Source organism: Girardinichthys multiradiatus, chromosome 6 (genome assembly GCF_021462225.1).
Source record: "Girardinichthys multiradiatus isolate DD_20200921_A chromosome 6, DD_fGirMul_XY1, whole genome shotgun sequence".
In the NCBI taxonomy this organism is placed as follows: domain Eukaryota; kingdom Metazoa; phylum Chordata; class Actinopteri; order Cyprinodontiformes; family Goodeidae; genus Girardinichthys; species Girardinichthys multiradiatus.
Genome location: NC_061799.1, coordinates 41,857,400 through 41,876,474, shown reverse-complemented (window position 1 = coordinate 41,876,474; position 19,075 = coordinate 41,857,400). Strand labels below are relative to the sequence as shown.

General features: G+C 43.2%; 1 protein-coding gene and 1 long non-coding RNA gene across 3 annotated transcripts; one reads left to right on the top strand and one right to left on the bottom strand.

Annotated features, from left to right (window-relative positions):
• Positions 1–382: 382 nt before the first annotated feature.
• LOC124869653 (tripartite motif-containing protein 16-like) lies at positions 383–2,528 on the bottom strand. The gene has a single exon (XM_047367631.1). The coding sequence runs from the start codon at positions 2,489–2,491 to the stop codon at positions 827–829; it is 1,665 nt and encodes a 554-aa protein (XP_047223587.1). The 5' UTR covers positions 2,492–2,528; the 3' UTR covers positions 383–826.
• Positions 2,529–8,953: 6,425 nt separating this feature from the next.
• LOC124869656 lies at positions 8,954–13,334 on the top strand. Of its 2 annotated transcripts, XR_007038636.1 has the most exons (4): positions 8,954–9,066; positions 9,150–9,395; positions 9,468–9,872; positions 12,994–13,334. It is a non-coding gene; the product is annotated as an uncharacterized LOC124869656 (long non-coding RNA). The 2 variants fall into 2 exon arrangements; XR_007038635.1 differs by lacking the exon at positions 8,954–9,066 and having other exon boundaries at positions 9,073–9,395.
• Positions 13,335–19,075: the final 5,741 nt, after the last annotated feature.

The following is a 19,075-nucleotide window of genomic DNA, read 5'->3' as shown; positions in this document are numbered from 1 at the left end:
GTTCTGGTTTCCACATCACAGCTTAAAAACCCTCAAACTTCACACTGATCAAATATTTAGTCTGACTTTTAATATTTTAACATAAATTATGAACTAAATCAGAATAAGTATGATGAGCCAATTATCTCTGGATAAAAGTCACTAATTGAATTGATATTTGTTTGTATTGACAGGTGAACTGATCAGTTCCTGTAATAAATGCTTTCTTTCTGTAATCTCTCTGCAGCAGTGGTGGAAGCAGAGGATGTTCTTGATGAATGAAGGTGAAACCAAACATCTGATCTGATCCAGCATCACATGAGACACTCTGAAGGAAATGTTTCTGCTCTTTAGACGACAAAACTCACAATTTATTGTTAGAATGAAAAGAAAACTTTCCACATTTCTCTGGAATCAAGTTGTTTTATTGAAGAAATCCAAAGAGACAGAACAGCAGACATATATTTTTCTGATCTAAATCTAAAGGATTCAGAAGAAAACAGCATCAGTTCTAAGTTGATGTTAGTTTCAGTTTTCTTCTTTGGATCACAATAAAGAAACCAGAAGCAAGTTCAGTTCACTTCAATCTCAACTGATTTAAACAAGAACAACATTTGTTCTGCAGAACAGTGGAAGAGAAACCAGAAGATCCAAATACATCAATACAAATATGAAACCAGAACCATTAGAGCCCAGAGAAGTTTAGATTTTCATGTGGAGAAATATTTCCTGGAACACAGACACAGAGAACTACATTTAAACAAGAACAATGAAGAAGAACAGAACAGCAGAGCAGAGACATCAGAACCATGAACCCTGATCAACAATCAGAAACAAGACAGAACATCTATTTGGGTTTACAGAACTCTGCAGAACTTCCAATGACCCAAACACAAACTCCAGCATGTAGCGGCTGAGTGAATGTGGTCTGGACTCTGTGGAGGAGAGTCATGGTTTCAGAGACGCTGTAGAAGGACAGAAGACCTGCTCTGTGATCCAGGTACACTCCTACTCTGGAGGAACCAGGACCTGAGATGGAGGTCCAGATGTCGTTGTGACCAAATTTATAACCTTCTTGCGAACAATCTAATGCCCAAGATTTGTCATTACATCCAAATATACATTCATTCCCACTTCCTGTTCTGCTGATGTTCTTGTATGCGACTGCTACAGAAACTCTCCCTCTCCACTCCACCTCCCAGTAACAACGTCCAGTCAGACTCTCTCTACTCAGAACCTGAAGCCAGTAAATGAATCTGTCTGGATGACTAGAATAAGACTGATGTTGATCCATCAGTGTCACCTTCCTGTTCTCCTCTGATAGTAACAGCCCTGTGTGTGCTGTGTTTGGATCCAGTTTGATTTCACATGAATATTTTAAGAATCCAGCTCTGCTATTGGGTTCTGGTTCTGACTGTAAAACCTCCACCTCAGTGAGGGTCAGTGAGATGTTTGTCCATGTGTCTCTCAGGATGTCCTGTAGTTTATCTCTGAGCTCTGACACAGCTGCTGTCACATCCTCAAAGTATCTCAGAGGACGGATATTGATGCTGGATGAGTGTGTAGACTCACTGAGTGCTGACAGTGAGGGGTAGTTGTGGAGAAACTGGTTGTGATCCTCTGTGTTTGAGAGCTGCTTCAGCTCAGCGTCTTTCCTCTTCAGCTCAGTGATCTCCTGCTCCAGCTTCTCCTGAAGCTCTTTGACTCGACTCACTTCAGTTTCCTGCTGGGATCTGATCTGCTGCTTCACATCAGAGCTTCTTTTCTGGATGAGACGGATCAGCTCAGTGAAGATCTTCTCACTGTCCTCCACTGTTTTATCAGCAGAGTGATTGATGGCCTCCACCTCCTGTTGAAGCAGCTTCACATCTTTCTCTCTGTCCTGGATTCTCTGCTGGATTTCTTCTCGTCTCACCTCCAGCTCTCTCTGCCTCTCACTCCTTTCTGCTTCAGCTGAGACTGTGTCGTGACCTTTATGTTCATCCACAGAGCAGAGATAACAGATACACTTCTGATCAGTACGGCAGAACATCTTCATTACCTCATCATGACGAGAGCAGATGTTCTCCTGGAGGTTCTTGGAGGGCTCCACCAGCTTGTGTTTCTTAAATGGAGCTGAATCATAATGAGGCTGAAGGTGTTTCTCACAGTAAGAGGCCAGACAGACTAAACAGGACTTGATGGCTTTCAGTTTTCTTCCAGTGCAGAAATCACAGGCCACATCTTCAGGTCCAGCATAGCAGTGATCAGCAGGAGCAGCTTGGAGTCCAGTCTTCTTCAGCTGCTCCACTAAAGCTGCTAACATGGTGTTCTTCTGCAGGACAGGCCTCGGTTTGAAGGCCTGCCTGCACTGAGGACAGTGGTAGCTTTTCTTCTCCTCCTTCTCATCCCAGAAGCTTCTAATACAGTTCATACAGTAACTGTGTCCACAGGGAATAGCCACTGGATCCTTCAGTAGATCCAGACAGATCGAACAGGAGAAGGTTTCTCGGTCCAGCTGATTCTGCTCCATTTCTCCGCTCAGTCTCAGTGACTGTGAGAGTTCCACTTCCTGAAAACAGAAACAACTTTGAGCTCTGATCCATGAATCATGTGTCAGTGCAGAGAGGCTGCAGCCAATCAGCTTTCACCTTCAGGGAGCGTTGGCTACACCCAGCTTTAAGCTGCAGATCTGAAGGGGAGGGAACAAGGAAATCTGGGGACATACAGGAGCCGCTGCGTTTAAATGCAGGAGTCTGTTTCACTGAAGTAGAATAGAGCAGTCCTGGATAAGAACAGGTAGCTGGGATTCAGCAGTCCTCATCAGCAGAACTTAGTTGGTTTTGGTGAACTACAATCATGTCTGAAGAGGAGCACCTAAGTCAGGTCAGGTTGAAGTAATCCTGCCAAGGTCTGACCTAAAAGCTATCTTTATGGATTTGAATGGGGACTACAGTTCATGAGAACTAAGCATAGAAAAGGAAACATGGTTGAACTAACATATTATAGAGGGGAAAGATTAAATAAATGTCTTTTTAATAACACCGACACCCTAAGATGTATTCCACTAAGACCCCAAATCATTGATTAATAATAATTTGAAATTAAATTGTGAACTAAGTTCCTAAAATAAGTGAGATTTGTGAAACATATTAAATAACACTGTGGTCATGCCAATCTGTTAATATGGCACCAATAGAGGGGTGGATGCCACGTTGATTGGGAGTAGATACTATCTTACCATCACTAGTGGATCATTTGCATTTACACCAACATGCCCTTGAGCAACATCCTGTTCTTAATCTGCAGGGTTCTGCAGGATGTCAGCCCGGCATTTGCAGGAAAAACAACTTCAAGTATTTCTGCAAAAGTTATGGGAATTTTTGACCATTCTTCCAGAAGCACATTTGTGAGGTCAGACACTGATGTTGGACAAGAAGGGCTGGTTTGCAGTGTCTGCTCTAATTGATCTCAAAGGTGTTCTATTAGGTTGAAGACAGGACTCTCTGCGGACCAGTCAATTTCCTCCACACCAAACTCACTCACCTGTGTCTTTATGGACTTTGCTTTATGAACTGGTTCACAGTCATACTGGAACATGACAGGAGCATCTCTAAACTCTCCTACAGCACTGGGAGCATGAAGTTATCCAGCATGCCTTGGTAAGCGACTGCTGGAGATAGGCACCAGCTCCCCCGTGACCCACTATGGAATAAGCGGTAGAAAATGACTGACTGACTGACTGGCCTTGGTAAGCCTAATCATCAATAGTTTCTTTCACTGGAACTAAGAGGCTGAGCCCATCTCCTAATAAACAAAACCACACCATGCTCCCCTCTACACCAAACTTCACATTTGACACAGTGCAGTCAGGCAGTCAGTGAAGTTCTCCTGGCAAAGAGCCCACACAGTCCATATGCCAGAAAAAAAGGCATGATCCATCACTCCAGAGAACATCTCCACTGCTCTAGAGTCCAGTGACAACGTGCTTTACTTCACTGCATCCAATGCTTTGTGTTGTACTTGATGATTAGACCTGAGTGCAGCTGCTCCACCATAGAAAACCATTCCATGAAGCTCTCTATTGTTCTTGAGCTAATCTGAAGGCCACATGACGTTTGGAGGTCTGTAGCTACTGACTCTGCAGGAAGTTGGTGTCTTGTGCACCTCAGCATCTGCTGACCTGCTCTGTGAGTTGTTGGTCCTGCTAGTTTCTACTTTGTTATAATGTCACTAAGATGACTGGAATATTTTGCAGTGAGGAAATTGAATGACTGGACCCAGTGCCCAGTGGCATCCTGTCACGGTACCAAGCTGGAACTCACTGAGCTCCTGAGAGCGACCCATTCTTTCACAGATGTTTATAGAAGCCGTCTGCAGGTCTAGGTGTTGGGTTTTATACACCTGTGTTCCTGACTGGAACACCTGAATTCAAGGATTGGGATAAATTACTCAATACTTTTGGAAATAAAGTGAAAACTGTTTTAACTGAAGAAAGATGAAGTTTAAGTTGCATGTTTAACATAACCTTTAACCTTTGCTTATTTACAAGTTATTCATGTAACATAATAAGAATTGTTAAGTAAAATATTCAGTTTTTGTGTCTTTTTGAACTTGGTTAACTGTTAGTATTCAGTTTAAATCCAATCATTTTATTCTACTTTAAAATAATTACACAGAACATCTGTTTCTTTATTCCTTTGTGTTATTATTCAAATGTTTGTTTGGGATTGTGGAGGCTAGCTGTCGACTCCACTACAGAGCAGTCTACAGGTGGTGGTTTCAGGGCTTATTACAGAGAGAAACAGAGAAAAAGAAGAACATGGAGAGAAAATGATGAAGAAGCGATTATGTCTGTGTATCATGAGAGAAGCTGCAGTTTGTTATCATGACAAACTGAATCTTTTAAACGAGTTGGATCTGCATGAGATTCTGGATATGACTGAACCAGTGATCCTGACTGAGAGAAACACACCATGTATAAAAGTTTTCAAATATACATTTATCTAAATTTTCTATTTTTCCAGAACAACACCATGCATACTTGGACTGATCTCACATTATATTCCATTGTAGAGTCAATTGTGTATATATGTACATCTGAAAAGATATTCTTAATCATTGAGAGCAAAGTGTACTGGAGCCAAATCCCTTATTTTTCTGTACAAACACGGCAATAAGGCTGATTCTGATCCGCATAGCATGATGCTGCCATCACCATGCTTCACTGTAGGGATGGTATTGGCCTGGTGATGAGTGGTGCCTGGTTTCCTCCAAACATGATCCCTGGGATTCACACCAAAGAGTTCAATTTCTGTCTCATCAGACCAGATCGTTTTGTTTTCTAATGGTCTGAGTGTCCTTCAGGTACCTTTTGGCAAACTCCAGATGGAGCTCTAGGAAGAGTCCTGGTGGTTCAAAATATCTCCCATTTACTAGGATGTTGACCACTGTGCTCATTGGGACCTTCAAAGCAGCAGAAATGTTTCTGTAACCTTCCCCAGATTTGTGCCTCAAGACAATCCTGTCTCAGAGGTCTACAGACAATTCCTTTGACTTCATGCTTGGTGTTTGTGCTCTGACCTGCAGTGTCAACTGTGGGACCTTATATAGACAGGAGTGTGCCTTTCCTAATCATGTCCAATCAACTGAATTTACCACAGATGGACTCCATTTAAGCTGTAGAAACATCTCAAGGATGATCAGTGGAAACAGAAAACACTTCAGCTCAATTTTGAGCTTCATGGCAAAGGCTGTAAATACTTACGTAAATGTGATTTCTTAGTTTTCTATTTGTAATAAATTTGCAACAATCTCAATCAAACTTAGTTCACATTGTCATAATGGGGTATTGTGTGGAGAGTTTTGAGGAAACAGATGAATTTGATACCGTTTGGAATAAAGCTGTTACATAACTAAATGTGGAAAAAGTGCAGCGCTGTGAATACTTTCAGGATGCTCTAGTGTCCACTTGTATGACATGTTATCTGTGTAGAAATGCAGCTGTTCTGTTTCTGGCCTCAGAGGTTTGTTAGAGAACATGAGAGAACAAACAGCATCATGAAGACCAAGGAACACAGCAGACGGGTCATGGAGAAAGTTCTGGAGAAGTTTAAAGCAGAGTTAGCTTCTAAAACAACATCTCAGGCTTGCATATAGTACAGGTCCTTCTCAAAATATTAGCATATTGTGATAAAGTTCATTATTTTCCATAATGTCATGATGAAAATTTAACATTCATATATTTTAGATTCATTGCACACTAACTGAAATATTTCAGGTCTTTTATTGTCTTAATACGGATGATTTTGGCATACAGCTCATGAAAACCCAAAATTCCTATCTCACAAAATTAGCATATCATTAAAAGGGTCTCTAAACGAGCTATGAACCTAATCATCTGAATCAACGAGTTAACTCTAAACACCTGCAAAAGATTCCTGAGGCCTTTAAAACTCCCAGCCTGGTTCATCACTCAAAACCCCAATCATGGGTAAGACTGCCGACCTGACTGCAGTCCAGAAGGCCACTATTGACACCCTCAAGCAAGAGGGTAAGACACAGAAAGAAATTTCTGAACGAATAGGCTGTTCCCAGAGTGCTGTATCAAGGCACCTCAGTGGGGAGTCTGTGGGAAGGAAAAAGTGTGGCGGAAAACGCTGCACAACGAGAAGAGGTGACCGGACCCGGAGGAAGATTGTGGAGAAGGGCCGATTTCAGACCTTGGGGGACCTGCGGAAGCAGTGGACTGAGTCTGGAGTAGAAACATCCAGAGCCACCGTGCACAGGCGTGTGCAGGAAATGGGCTACAGGTGCTGCATTCCCCAGGTCAAGCCACTTTTGAACCAGAAACAGCGGCAGAAGCGCCTGACCTGGGCTACAGAGAAGCAGCACTGGACTGTTGCTCAGTGGTCCAAAGTACTTTTTTCGGATGAAAGCAAATTCTGCATGTCATTCGGAAATCAAGGTGCCAGAGTCTGGAGGAAGACTGGGGAGAAGGAAATGCCAAAATGCCAGAAGTCCAGTGTCAAGTACCCACAGTCAGTGATGGTCTGGGGTGCCGTGTCAGCTGCTGGTGTTGGTCCACTGTGTTTTATCAAGGGCAGGGTCAATGCAGCTAGCTATCAGGAGATTTTGGAGCACTTCATGCTTCCATCTGCTGAAAAGCTTTATGGAGATAAAGATTTCATTTTTCAGCACGACCTGGCACCTGCTCACAGTGCCAAAACCACTGGTAAATGGTTTACTGACCATGGTATCACTGTGCTCAATTGGCCTGCCAACTCTCCTGACCTGAACCCCATAGAGAATCTGTGGGATATTGTGAAGAGAACGTTGAGAGACTCAAGACCCAACACTCTGGATGAGCTAAAGGCCGCTATCGAAGCATCCTGGGCCTCCATAAGACCTCAGCAGTGCCACAGGCTGATTGCCTCCATGCCACGCCGCATTGAAGCAGTCATTTCTGCAAAAGGATTCCCGACCAAGTATTGAGTGCATAACTGTACATGATTATTTGAAGGTTGACGTTTTTTGTATTAATAACACTTTTCTTTTATTGGTCGGATGAAATATGCTAATTTTGTGAGTTATGAATTTTGGGTTTTCATGAGCTGTATGCCACAATCATCTGTATTAAGACAATAAAAGACCTGAAATATTTCAGTTAGTGTGCAATGAATCTAAAATATATGAATGTTAAATTTTCATCATGACATTATGGAAAATAATGAACTTTATCCCAATATGCTAATATTTTGAGAAGGACCTGTAGAGCTCCATGTTCATCTGTCTCCTCTTTCTTATTTTGGGCTAAAGTGGAACTGATTCATGCTTTCTGCTCTCAGCGGTCAGACACAGCAGACAAATAGGTCTGCTGTAACTTCAGCATCCATCAGTGGTGGAGCCAGAAAATGTTCATAGAGGGGACCAGGCTGGGACCGTTGCTCACTCAGGTTGGCTCACAACTGATTGGCCCCAGAACCAGATCGGAGCACAGCATCCGTATTTTACTAATAATTCACTAAAGTCAGAACATATTTCCTTGAAGGCCTTGCTATATTTATAAATATATGCTGTCTAAGTTAATCATTTCTGGTTATTTATAATATTCACACTAAAAGCATGGAGCTGTAGTTTGTTTTGTCAAAATGAAGCAATTGTTGGGTTCAAGGCCTGAAGGATTTTGTTGCCCCCTCAACTAGTTTTTTTTATCAGTTAGAGCTGACTGAAAGCTCTCTCACCACCAGCAACAGTAACTGGCAGTGTGCAAAATACTTGCAAAACAATGCAACCTTCTCCAAAGGTGCTTTGCAGCTGCAGCTTATGAATTGCATTCAGGAGTTCAAGAGGGGACAAGTTAAGGGGAAACTGAAAGCAAATACACTATTTAGGTGTCTTACTTTTTTCTCAAACTTCATTGCTGTGGACAAAGTTAGGAATAGAAAACAGGTTAAAGATCCAGAACTTTCTACACTGCTCAAAACAATAAAGGGAACACTTAAACAACACAATATAACTCCAAGTAAATCAAACTTCTGTGAAATCAAACTGTCCACTTAGGAAGCAACACTGATTGACAATCAATTTCACTGCTGTTGTGCAAATTGAATAGACAACAGGGGGAAATCTTTGGCGATTAGCAAGACACTCAATAAAGGAGTGGTTCTGCAGGTGGGGACCACAGACCACTTCTCAGTACCTATGCTTTCTGGCTGATGTTTTGGTCACTTTTGAATGTTGGTGGTGCTTTCACACTCGTGGTAGCATGAGACGGACTCTACAACCCACACAAGTGGCTCAGGTGTGCAGCTCATCCAGGATGAACATAGGGAAAGAGAGTAGCAAGAATGAAAAGATCTCCAAATATTGAGAAATTCTTCAGTGTTAAGAAGAGTAAAGTACAACAAGAAGCAGAGAACATTGTCAGGGAGAGAATCAAGTGTTGGAATTGGGAGTGTTATTTCTGTGCTTGTCCACCAGAAGTCCTTCTGGAGCCATTGCTGACTCTACAGGTGTTCCTGATTTTTGGCTGATTGTGCATACCTGGGAGGAGTATTTAGGAGCCTGCCACCAGTCCTTTGTTGCCTGAGTGTTTTTGCCCATGTGGTAATCACCAAGCCAGTGAAACTTTGCCAGTCTGACCTTGAGCCTGTGCTAACCTTGTTTTGTTTTTTTCTGCTTCCTGCTAGTACCTGTGAGGTGTGGGAGTTTTCCTCTCTACCTGGACTTGGACATCCAGCACCTCTTACTACAGTTTGTGAACTTTGGATTATTCTCCACTGGACTGTGGTTTGCTTCCTAAACTTCCCAAGCTCCTACCTCTGTGTGGATTCAGACCTGCTGGTGACATTTCTTGTTGGACAAGTATTCTGGATTGCCTGACTCCCAAGCCCTGTGGTATGATTTCCCTGATGTATTTCTGCCCAGTGAACAAAGTAAGCTAAACTCTTTGGACCTTGTGGATTTTCTTCCTTGTGGCCAGAACTAACAAGTACTTCTCTCTTCAGAGAACAGTGAAGTCTGAAGAACCTGCCGACCATTGCCTACTTGTTTTCCAGTGGAACTTTAAACATTGTTTGTAAATAACCCTTTGAACCTTTTGTGGTCTCCTGAGTGAGTTTGCATGTGGGTCAAATGAATTCCTAAAGCGATGACGCCAAGCCTCAAAGCCCTTGGAACTTTCAGCCCTGGCTCAAAGTCTCTGCTTTGCATTGTGCCAAAGTTTTCAAGCTTCCAAGTAATCTACCTGGATCAAGTACTGGCTGACAGCTCTAAGCCTTCGTCCTCCTCCAAGCGAACCCTGCTCACAATCCACATCCAGCCTCCTGAAACCTCACAAGACTAAACATCAGTTTCACTGCTCTCCCTGGCTTCACATCATTCTCCCTCGTCTAACCTAATCTTCATCTCCAGTAAGCAAAAACTTAGTCATTTTTTATTGCTTCCAAACTGTACTTAAAAATTACTTGCCCCCTTTTCGTCTCTTCCATATACAGATCCTTCTCAAAATATTAGCATATTGTGATAAAGTTCATTATTTTCCATAATGTAATGATGAAAATTTAACATTCATATATTTTAGATTCATTACACACTAACTGAAATATTTCAGGTCTTTTATTGTCTTAATACGGATGATTTTGGCATACAGCTCATGAAAACCCAAAATTCCTATCTCACAAAATTAGCATATTTCATCCGACCAATAAAAGAAAAGTGTTTTTTAATACAAAAAACATCAACCTTCAAATAATCATGTACAGTTATGCACTCAATACTTGGTCGGGAATCCTTTTGCAGAAATGACTGCTTCAATGCGGCGTGGCATGGAGGCAATCAGCCTGTGGCACTGCTGAGGTCTTATGGAGGCCCAGGATGCTACGATAGCGGCCTTTAGCTCATCCAGAGTGTTGGGTCTTGAGTCTCTCAACGTTCTCTTCACAATATCCCACAGATTCTCTATGGGGTTCAGGTCAGGAGAGTTGGCAGGCCAATTGAGCACAGTGATACCATGGTCAGTAAACCATTTACCAGTGGTTTTGGCACTGTGAGCAGGTCCCAGGTCGTGCTGAAAAATGAAATCTTCATCTCCATAAAGCTTTTCAGCAGATGGAAGCATGAAGTGCTCCAAAATCTCCTGATAGCTAGCTGCATTGACCCTGCCCTTGATAAAACACAGTGGACCAACACCAGCAGCTGACACGGCACTCCAGACCATCACTGACTGTGGGTACTTGACACTGGACTTCTGGCATTTTGGCATTTCCTTCTCCCCAGTCTTCCTCCAGACTCTGGCACCTTGCTTTCCAAATGACATGCAGAATTTGCTTTCATCCGAAAAAAGTACTTTGGACCACTGAGCAACAGTCCAGTGCTGCTTCTCTGTAGCCCAGGTCAGGCACTTCTGCCGCTGTTTCTGGTTCAAAAGTGGCTTGACCTGGGGAATGCGGCACCTGTAGCCCATCTCCTGCACACGCCTGTGCACGGTGGCTCTGGATGTTTCTACTCCAGACTCAGTCCACTGCTTCCGCAGGTCCTCCAAGGTCTGGAATCGGCCCTTCTCCACAATCTTCCTCAGGGTCCGGTCACCTCTTCTCGTTGTGCAGCGTTTTCTGACACACTTATTCCTTCCCACAGACTTCCCACTGAGGTGCCTTGATACAGCACTCTGGGAACAGCCTATTCGTTCAGAAATTTCTTTCTGTGTCTTACCCTCTTGCTTGAGGGTGTCAATAGTGGCCTTCTGGACAGCAGTCAGGTCGGCAGTCTTACCCATGATTGGGGTTTTGAGTGATGAACCAGGCTGGGAGTTTTAAAGGCCTCAGGAATCTTTTGCAGGTGTTTAGAGTTAACTCGTTGATTCAGATGATTAGGTTCATAGCTCGTTTAGAGACCCTTTTAATGATATGCTAATTTTGTGAGATAGGAATTTTGGGTTTTCATGAGCTGTATGCCAAAATCATCTGTATTAAGACAAAAGACCTGAAATATTTCAGTTAGTGTGCAATAAATCTAAAATATATGAATGTTAAATTTTCATCATGACATTATGGAAAATAATGAACTTTATCACAATATGCTAATATTTTGAGAAGGACCTGTAGTGTGGTGTCTCTAACCCCGGTTCCAGTTCCATTATTTTCAAGGAAGAAAAACTTTTCTCCTGCCTCTTGAGTGTGTTTCTGCATGTGGGGCAAAACAATTAAAAAGACAAAGACTGGTATGTGAGAATGATTAAGGAAAACACATTTGTGTTGAATCGCTCTAGCCTTGCCTGTCAGCAGTGCTACATGTGAACGTAGCTTCTCAGTGCTCCCACAATGTGTTGAGTCATACAGCTCGGGCAGTTATGTAATCATTTGTGTATTCATTATAATTGTTTCTTGCAAATATTGTAGCTCATATTATTTATGAAATGCATTCTACTCTTAATGACATAGGTAAATAATACATAAACAACACATATTTTCCCATAGTACTTTTGGTCAAATTAATGGCATCAGAAATGATTATTCAACTAGGTTGGAGATGCAGAAATGCTTCTAAATTTAAATGAAATTTTAGTGCATATCTGCATCTCCAACTCATCTTAATCAAATGATGAGAAAACTCCTAATTAGATTCAGCTAGGTTGGAGATGCTGAAATGCTTCTAAATTTAAATGAAATTTTAGTGCATATCTGCATCTCCAACTCATCTTAATCAAATGATGAGAAAACTCCTAATTAGATTCAGCTAGGTTGGAGATGCAGAAATGCTTCTAAATTTAAATGAAATTTTAGTGCATATCTGCATCTCCAACTCATCTTAATCAAATGATGAGAAAACTCCTAATTAGATTCAGCTAGGTTGGAGATGCTGAAATGCACCGAAAGATGCAGATATGCATCCGAAAATTAGATGCAACTCTACATCTCCAACTGTGCTTCATCAAATCATGATCATTTGATTCAGCTAGGTTGGAGAAGGCATGCATGTACAATTTAACTGCACTACTGCATGGCATTTAGCTCTGCAGAGGCCTGATAACGAGTCATTCACTTCATTCAGGTCTGAACAGAGGATGCATGTAGTTTCTGGATGGTAGCTCTGGAGGACTGCCGTTGGAGACCCTTGTTCTGGAGGAAGCATCCTAAGTGTGAACGTCACACAGCACTAAGAGTAGCCACAGGAGGACACAACAGACTTTTGTCAGGATGTGCAATGAGCTCCAGTGCAGTCCTTGCAAAGAAAGAAGAGAAAACAATACCTACAATCTGCAAACATCACATATAAAAAAGACAAAAACAGTCATGTATACATAAGATGAGGGAAAGTTTGCTCTAAAGAGGTTTGAGGGTGTCGTTGAAAAAAAGCTTAATTCATTAAAATAGTGATGTTGATCCATTGACTTTTGTGCTGCTTGTGTTCATTCTGGTCTAGTTAAATCCTTTTTGGTCTCCACATGAAGCTCAGTCACACACTTCTTCCTGTTTATTACATTGTTGAAAGCTAAACTATCATTTTATGACACGTCTACAACATTTCTCCCAGGTTTAATCCACAATCTCCATCATGCTGACACACTGAGGAACTTCTCTTGATGACTTTTACCAGGATGATGGCGCCCTCTAGTGTTGAAGAAGAGTTTGTTAACATGAAACCCAACCTGTAACCCTGATGCTGCTCAGTGACAGGAGAAATGATGAGCTTCACTTCTTTAGCTGTTTTTCCTTGGAATGAGAGACGGAGGAACATGATCTTTATCTCACTGATCAAAAACAACCTAATCTCTTTGTAATTAACATGTTTTATTTCAACAAAGCCAGAAAGAAACACATATTTTCTGCTATGTTCTGTACATTAAAACAATTTTCTGATGGTTCAGACTATTATTCTTTTCTCAGTTTTATTGCTCATCAAATCAGAGAAAATACAGAAAATAAGAGGATAGAAGCTGATCTGAAGCTGCTCTCAAACATGTTATTAACTCATTAAAGTTTTCTGCCTCCATTTATTTTTTAATTTTGTTTTATGTCCCAGCTCAATAGCCGCAACAAAAAAAGAAACACCATATATAAAAGTCCTCAAATATAAATGTATCCAACAAAACTAAGGTTTAAAATCAAAAGTTCCTAATATGAAGTGTGAACGTCAGTTTAATCAGTGATGTATGATTTGCATGAGTCGAAGATGTTTGTGAAAATGTAATGTGTTCTTAAAATAATCCAGAAAGCAAAAGGTCGCAGCATACCTGAGGAGGAGAGCAGACACAAGTTAGTTGACAGTCTGGGCTTTCTTTTTGAAACCGTGTCCTGTTCGCCAGAGTAGCGCTTAGAATTGTGCGTGGTGATGACGTCATCGCATTACATTGGTCAGAATGGTATAAAATTATGGTTGTGACAAGAATTAATAATAGTATTTGATCAAAACCTATTAATTTTTATTATTTATAAATAGTACTGAAAAATAATACAGGGTAGTGGGTACATTTAAAAAAAAGGCTTAACTAATCTGACCAAAAGCTGGACAGCTCCATGTTACGTCCCCCTTTCACTTCGCGGACATAAACTAGTGCTAAAAATGCCTTCAGCTCATCCACACTCAGGTCCGAAGAGCAATCATCTCCTAAAACTCTGTGGGCCTCAGCCACCCTGCAGAGTCGGTAACAGCTTAAAAATCAGCAAAACTTAATAATTTAAATAATAGAAATAAATCAATAAGCCTAACCTACACGGGTTGGACAATGAAACTGAAACACCTGGTTTTAGACCACAATAATTTATTAGTATGGTGTAGGGCCTCCTTTTGCAGCCAATACAGCATCAATTCGTCTTGGGAATGACATATACAAGTCCTGCACAGAGGTCAGAGGGATTTTAAGCCATTCTTCTTGCAGGAGAGGACCTCATCGTCCATGAGGTCTGGCAGACATTGTGATCGAGGGACTTGCGGCAAAGACCAGGTGTCGACAATCTCAAAGCCATTGAAGTCAGAATGCATCAAAAGGGGAGATGGCGTGGCCTCCCTCTGTGGGCCCGGCGGTGAAGGAGACCAATCAGCAGCGGGGAACAGCTGCCGTCCATGAAGGATGGCATCAACAGGACTATGCAGGGCCGAAAGCAATGGGGGTAAGGAAGGAAGGGGGGAGGGGATGTTGGGGAGGGATTGCTGACATGACCTCGGTCAGTAATTCATCAGGTAATCGTGGAAGATTCATGTCGTGTCGCACGGCGTCATCTGCGGTGGATGCCTGGGAGACCAGATCCTCCAGTGAGACAGGCTGGTGTTGCTCTTCGTCGTCACCAGCAGAGGTTCGACAGGTGGCAGTCTCGGTGGTGACAGAAGTTTGAGTGCAGCTGTTCACAGTGGTGCATGACACCTGGCATCCTTTATTGTCAGTGCCCGGAGAAGATGAATCAGGGGAGCTAGGAGTGCCAACAGGAACAATCCTTTGGTCGAGTAGATGTAGGGTGGGCAACCAGAATTTATCTTTAGGATCTTCCCAGATGTAACTGATGATAGGGAGATACATTCCCCATGAATGTGTCTGTATCCCAAAGGTGTGCGCAGCAGCCCCAAAGGCTGATGTCCAGGTCATCTTGTGTCGTGTCTGAAGAGTTTGGCTCATGGTTATGGAGATATAGGGAAGATCCCCAGGACCCTCAATGCAGAAAACCCTTGTCACTGTAGCATAGTCGACAGCAATAGAAAGACCGTGGTGACACCAGTGAACTTCGGCGTAACCCACAGGTATCTGAGCACTGAGGCTGAAATTCCACATCTGGAACAGGAGACTGTGTCCTGGAGAGATATATTGGAGGCCCGTAAGAAGATATTTCAGGAACATAATGTTGACCCTGGATAATCACCTCCAGGGTTGAAAACTAAATGAAGCGATTTAACTAACTATAGAAGCATGCGTTTCTAGCAAGCAAAATTGAGAGTGTAGTGCTAGACTACTTCTCTGTCTCTGGGCGGCCAGCCAAGGGGAGCAAAAAGATGGAAGTTGGGCGTCACTCGACGAGGCATCGGGAGAAGCAGTTGTGTCATGGAAGAGAGTCATGAGCCAAGCCACATTGGGTAGATCAGAAGTGAGTTGCAGCCAGTAAAGGAGAGAGAGTACTCCCCATCCTAAGCTCCAAGCCACCAAGCTAGTCAAATCCATTTGCCTTGTCCTTTTGAGAGAGAGAGTTAGTCACCCTAAATATGTAATGAGCCAAGAGCTAAGAGCGCCTCCATTATTGCAGTTACTATCTTAGCAGTTGCGGGCAGGTGGCATGAGGTCCTCTTAGCAGTATCTCAAGCACTAAGGCAATGGTGTCGACACAAAGCCACAGTGCTACCATCAGGCTTCTCTTCCAGGTGATGTTAACCCTACCCATAAGATAGGACGCAAACAGAAACAACGCCACTTCCCATCTGCGTATACGGAAATGGCCAAAGATTAGTTTGACATATCCTTGAAGCACAATGAGAAACCGTAATGGTTGGCTGACCGACCAGGACCAGGTGTGGCAATAGCATATCCATCCACAGAGAAGTGCATAAAACTCTACTGTACTCACTTGGACAGGCTCGGAGATAGTGGTGGAATTGGTAGTCATGATAATAAGCAACTGCAAAGGCTAGTCTCAACTGCTGTCTTCAAACCGGGATCTAAGAGTGACCCAAAACTCCCTAAGCCCTGGGTCTTATACCCGGGGTGCCCCCTCCCTCAAGGGGCTCCAACCCTTTCCAAACCCACTTCCACTGGTAGACTATCCAGCCGTCGGGTTTTATCTGTGGACCTGCTAGGTCATGCCCATTTATGGCTCGTCTTTCCCTTTAGTGTTGACAAGCTGTCCCTACTTCTGACAGGGTGCTAACTGCCATGTACAGAGGGTGGCCATCAAGCCTGAGTTTTACTTGTCAACCTGGGCGGGCAGGAATGGTACAGTGTTGGTGTGGAGAGTAAGGATAAACTTAGCTTACTTCCAAAGAAATAGGTAATTGGGTATTGTGGAAAACATATCAGCCAGATAGACTCTTTTCTTCACTTTTGACATTGCAGATGAAGTGGCCCAAATTACAGCTCCAGCTACAGTAACTTCATGATACATGCCTTGCAACGGTTCTTGATAATGTGGTCCCCATCTGATTTCCAAATCCATTCCTCCCACCTGAAGATGGATTGTGTTAAATATCCATGGCAGGCTGTCGGGCCCTTCTGGCGAGACAGTGACCCAAGTATTCAGCGGATCATGCCCTTTGTTGCCCTGCCAGGACATTGAGTGGTTGGAGACGAAAAAGTTACTTGTGTTCTAAGGCAGGGCGTGGCATCTTCCATCGTGGTCCGGTTGCTGCAGATCTGTTTTTCTGTGGTATTCGATATTGGAAACAAAATAACTTTCTGAAGCTGGATAGAAAGGGACAAAATCCGCTCTGGCCTTGTCTAGTATAACTAATCCTGATGGCAATTTCAGATATGGGATTCCTTGCCTTTAGGCCATTCCAAGTGTTAGTGTCAACTTTACTCTGACATGCGTGTGGAAACTTGACGGGGAACTCTCTTCTCCTCTTTGTTCTTGCTTCTCCTTTGCCACCTGACAACTTTTGTCCCTTTTTCCTGTTGGTTCGTCAGTTTTTGTCCTTTCTTGTCCATTTCCCGTTCTGTGGCAAAGAAGACCAAGGCCAGAAACATGAGTGTTTATTCCTGTATGTTGCTGCAAGTTCTCCTTTTTCAGGGTCTACCTTCTGTTGTTCTGGAACTACTGTTATTGTTGCTCCAATGGAGTATACTCCTCTAAATGGCACTACAACCATTTGCACTACTAGTTGTACCCTATGGGTGGAGCCAGGGTCACTGGGTGTGTCTGTCCAATGAGCCACGGTTCCTGGAATCTGTAGCACCCATTGCGATGCAAAGTTTCAGAGGTTATGATGAACTCTCCCACCTTCTGTTTGGGTCTGGCTCCATGGCTGCTCCAGGCATCCAGAATGGTGGTGAAGTAGTACAGCCCTGTAATGAGCACCATTCTCCTTGGGAGTGTCACGCAAGTCTTCCAAGGGGAGACCTGTATTTCCAATAACTTCTAATATTAACTGTCCCCAGGTTGTCAACTTCCAGGGCCCCACACATCCTCTTGGTTGTGCTAGTTGTTCTTCATTTTCGGGTGTTTGGTCTAGAGCAGTGCCGACACCTCCGTGACCCTGGTTTCTATACAATATATTATGCACTTCTGTAAAGCACCTTGTGACATTTAATGTCTGTGAAAGGCACTATATAAATAAACTTTTACTTACTTACTTACAACCACCTCATCCACGTACTCTTCCTTAAGGCGTTCTGTCCCACTACCCCAGGTAGTTCACCTGAAACTGTCCAAACTGGCATTTCGTGAGATTCAACTTAAAACCTGCCGCTGTGATTCTCTCCACTACTGTCTGCAGTCTCTGTAGGTGCTCCTCTTCTGTGTCGTCTGTGATGAACACATCATCTATGGACACTGTAGCTCCTAGGTCGCCCAAAACCTCCATTACAGCTGACTGGAACACATTAGGGGAGTTCTTGTACCCCTGATGTAGCCTTTGCCACACATAACTCATGCCTTTGTGAGTGAATGCTGTCTTGCCTTGTGATTGCTTTGCGAGTCTGAGGGAGAAAAATCCATTTGCTAAGTCAGTGCAGGATTTATATTTCTTGACTCCTTCGGGATTGATTAGACTGGCTCGGTTTTCTATGGTTCTTCGATTGAGGGCCTTGAAGTTAATTACTAGCCTCCAACCTCCTCCTGCCGACTCTGGTTTCTTTACTGCTTGAATTGGACTGTTAGTGATGGGATTTAGCTCTTCTCTGATGATCCCTAAAGAACTCAATTCTTTTACTGTTTTATCAATTTCTTCGACAGCACCTGGGTTCAAGGGGTACTGTCGAACAGGTGGATGCACTCCCCCTTCAATGAGGTGCACATATTTTGGTCCCAGGTCTCCGCAGTCGCTCTTGAACCGGGCCACATTTGCTGAGGCGATGATCTTCCGTAACTTCTCTTTCCCAGCCGGGGAGAAGTCGCTTTCTTTCAGCTTCTGTTCAGTTACGTCTGGTACATTCACTGTTTTGTACAACTCTTGAGCCCCAGTTTCACTCTGAGTTGGCCTTATTTTTACTAACCTTGACTTTAGCTGGCTAAGGCTTTGTGGCGGGGAGTAATGTCTTTCCTTGGTCTGTTGAGTTCTTTTAGGTCTGTGACGGTGATGAGATCATAAGGATCTTTCACCCAAATGATTCCTTGCCAGGTCCCATACGGCATCTCTTCTATGGTCCAGTTGGCAAGTTGGACCCTTAAGTTTCCTGTCGTCTTTAGGCCCGTGCGAGTTATGGATAGCTCTGCCCCTGTGTCCACTAGGTAGGGTTCTCCTTCCACCTTTGTGTAGATCTCGTCCCCCTTCCAGTAGGCATTTTCCAGGGTGATTCGCGGCTGTGTCATCATTACTTGGCTGGCCCTCCGGTCCCTGATCTGCGTGACTCAAAAAGGGCCTTCTATTCTTCAGAGGACAGTTTGTTGTACTCATCTTTAGGGAGAAAGGTGCTTTTCTTCTGTGGGCCTTGTGAAGCTGGTGGTCCGTAAAATTTATTTTGCGTTCCTTCCCTTCTCTG

Excerpts from the sequence above, each read along its gene's own strand:
- LOC124869653 (XM_047367631.1), bottom strand. The coding sequence starts at position 2,491 with ATGGAGCAGAATCAGCTGGACCGAGAAACCTTCTCCTGTTCGATCTGT.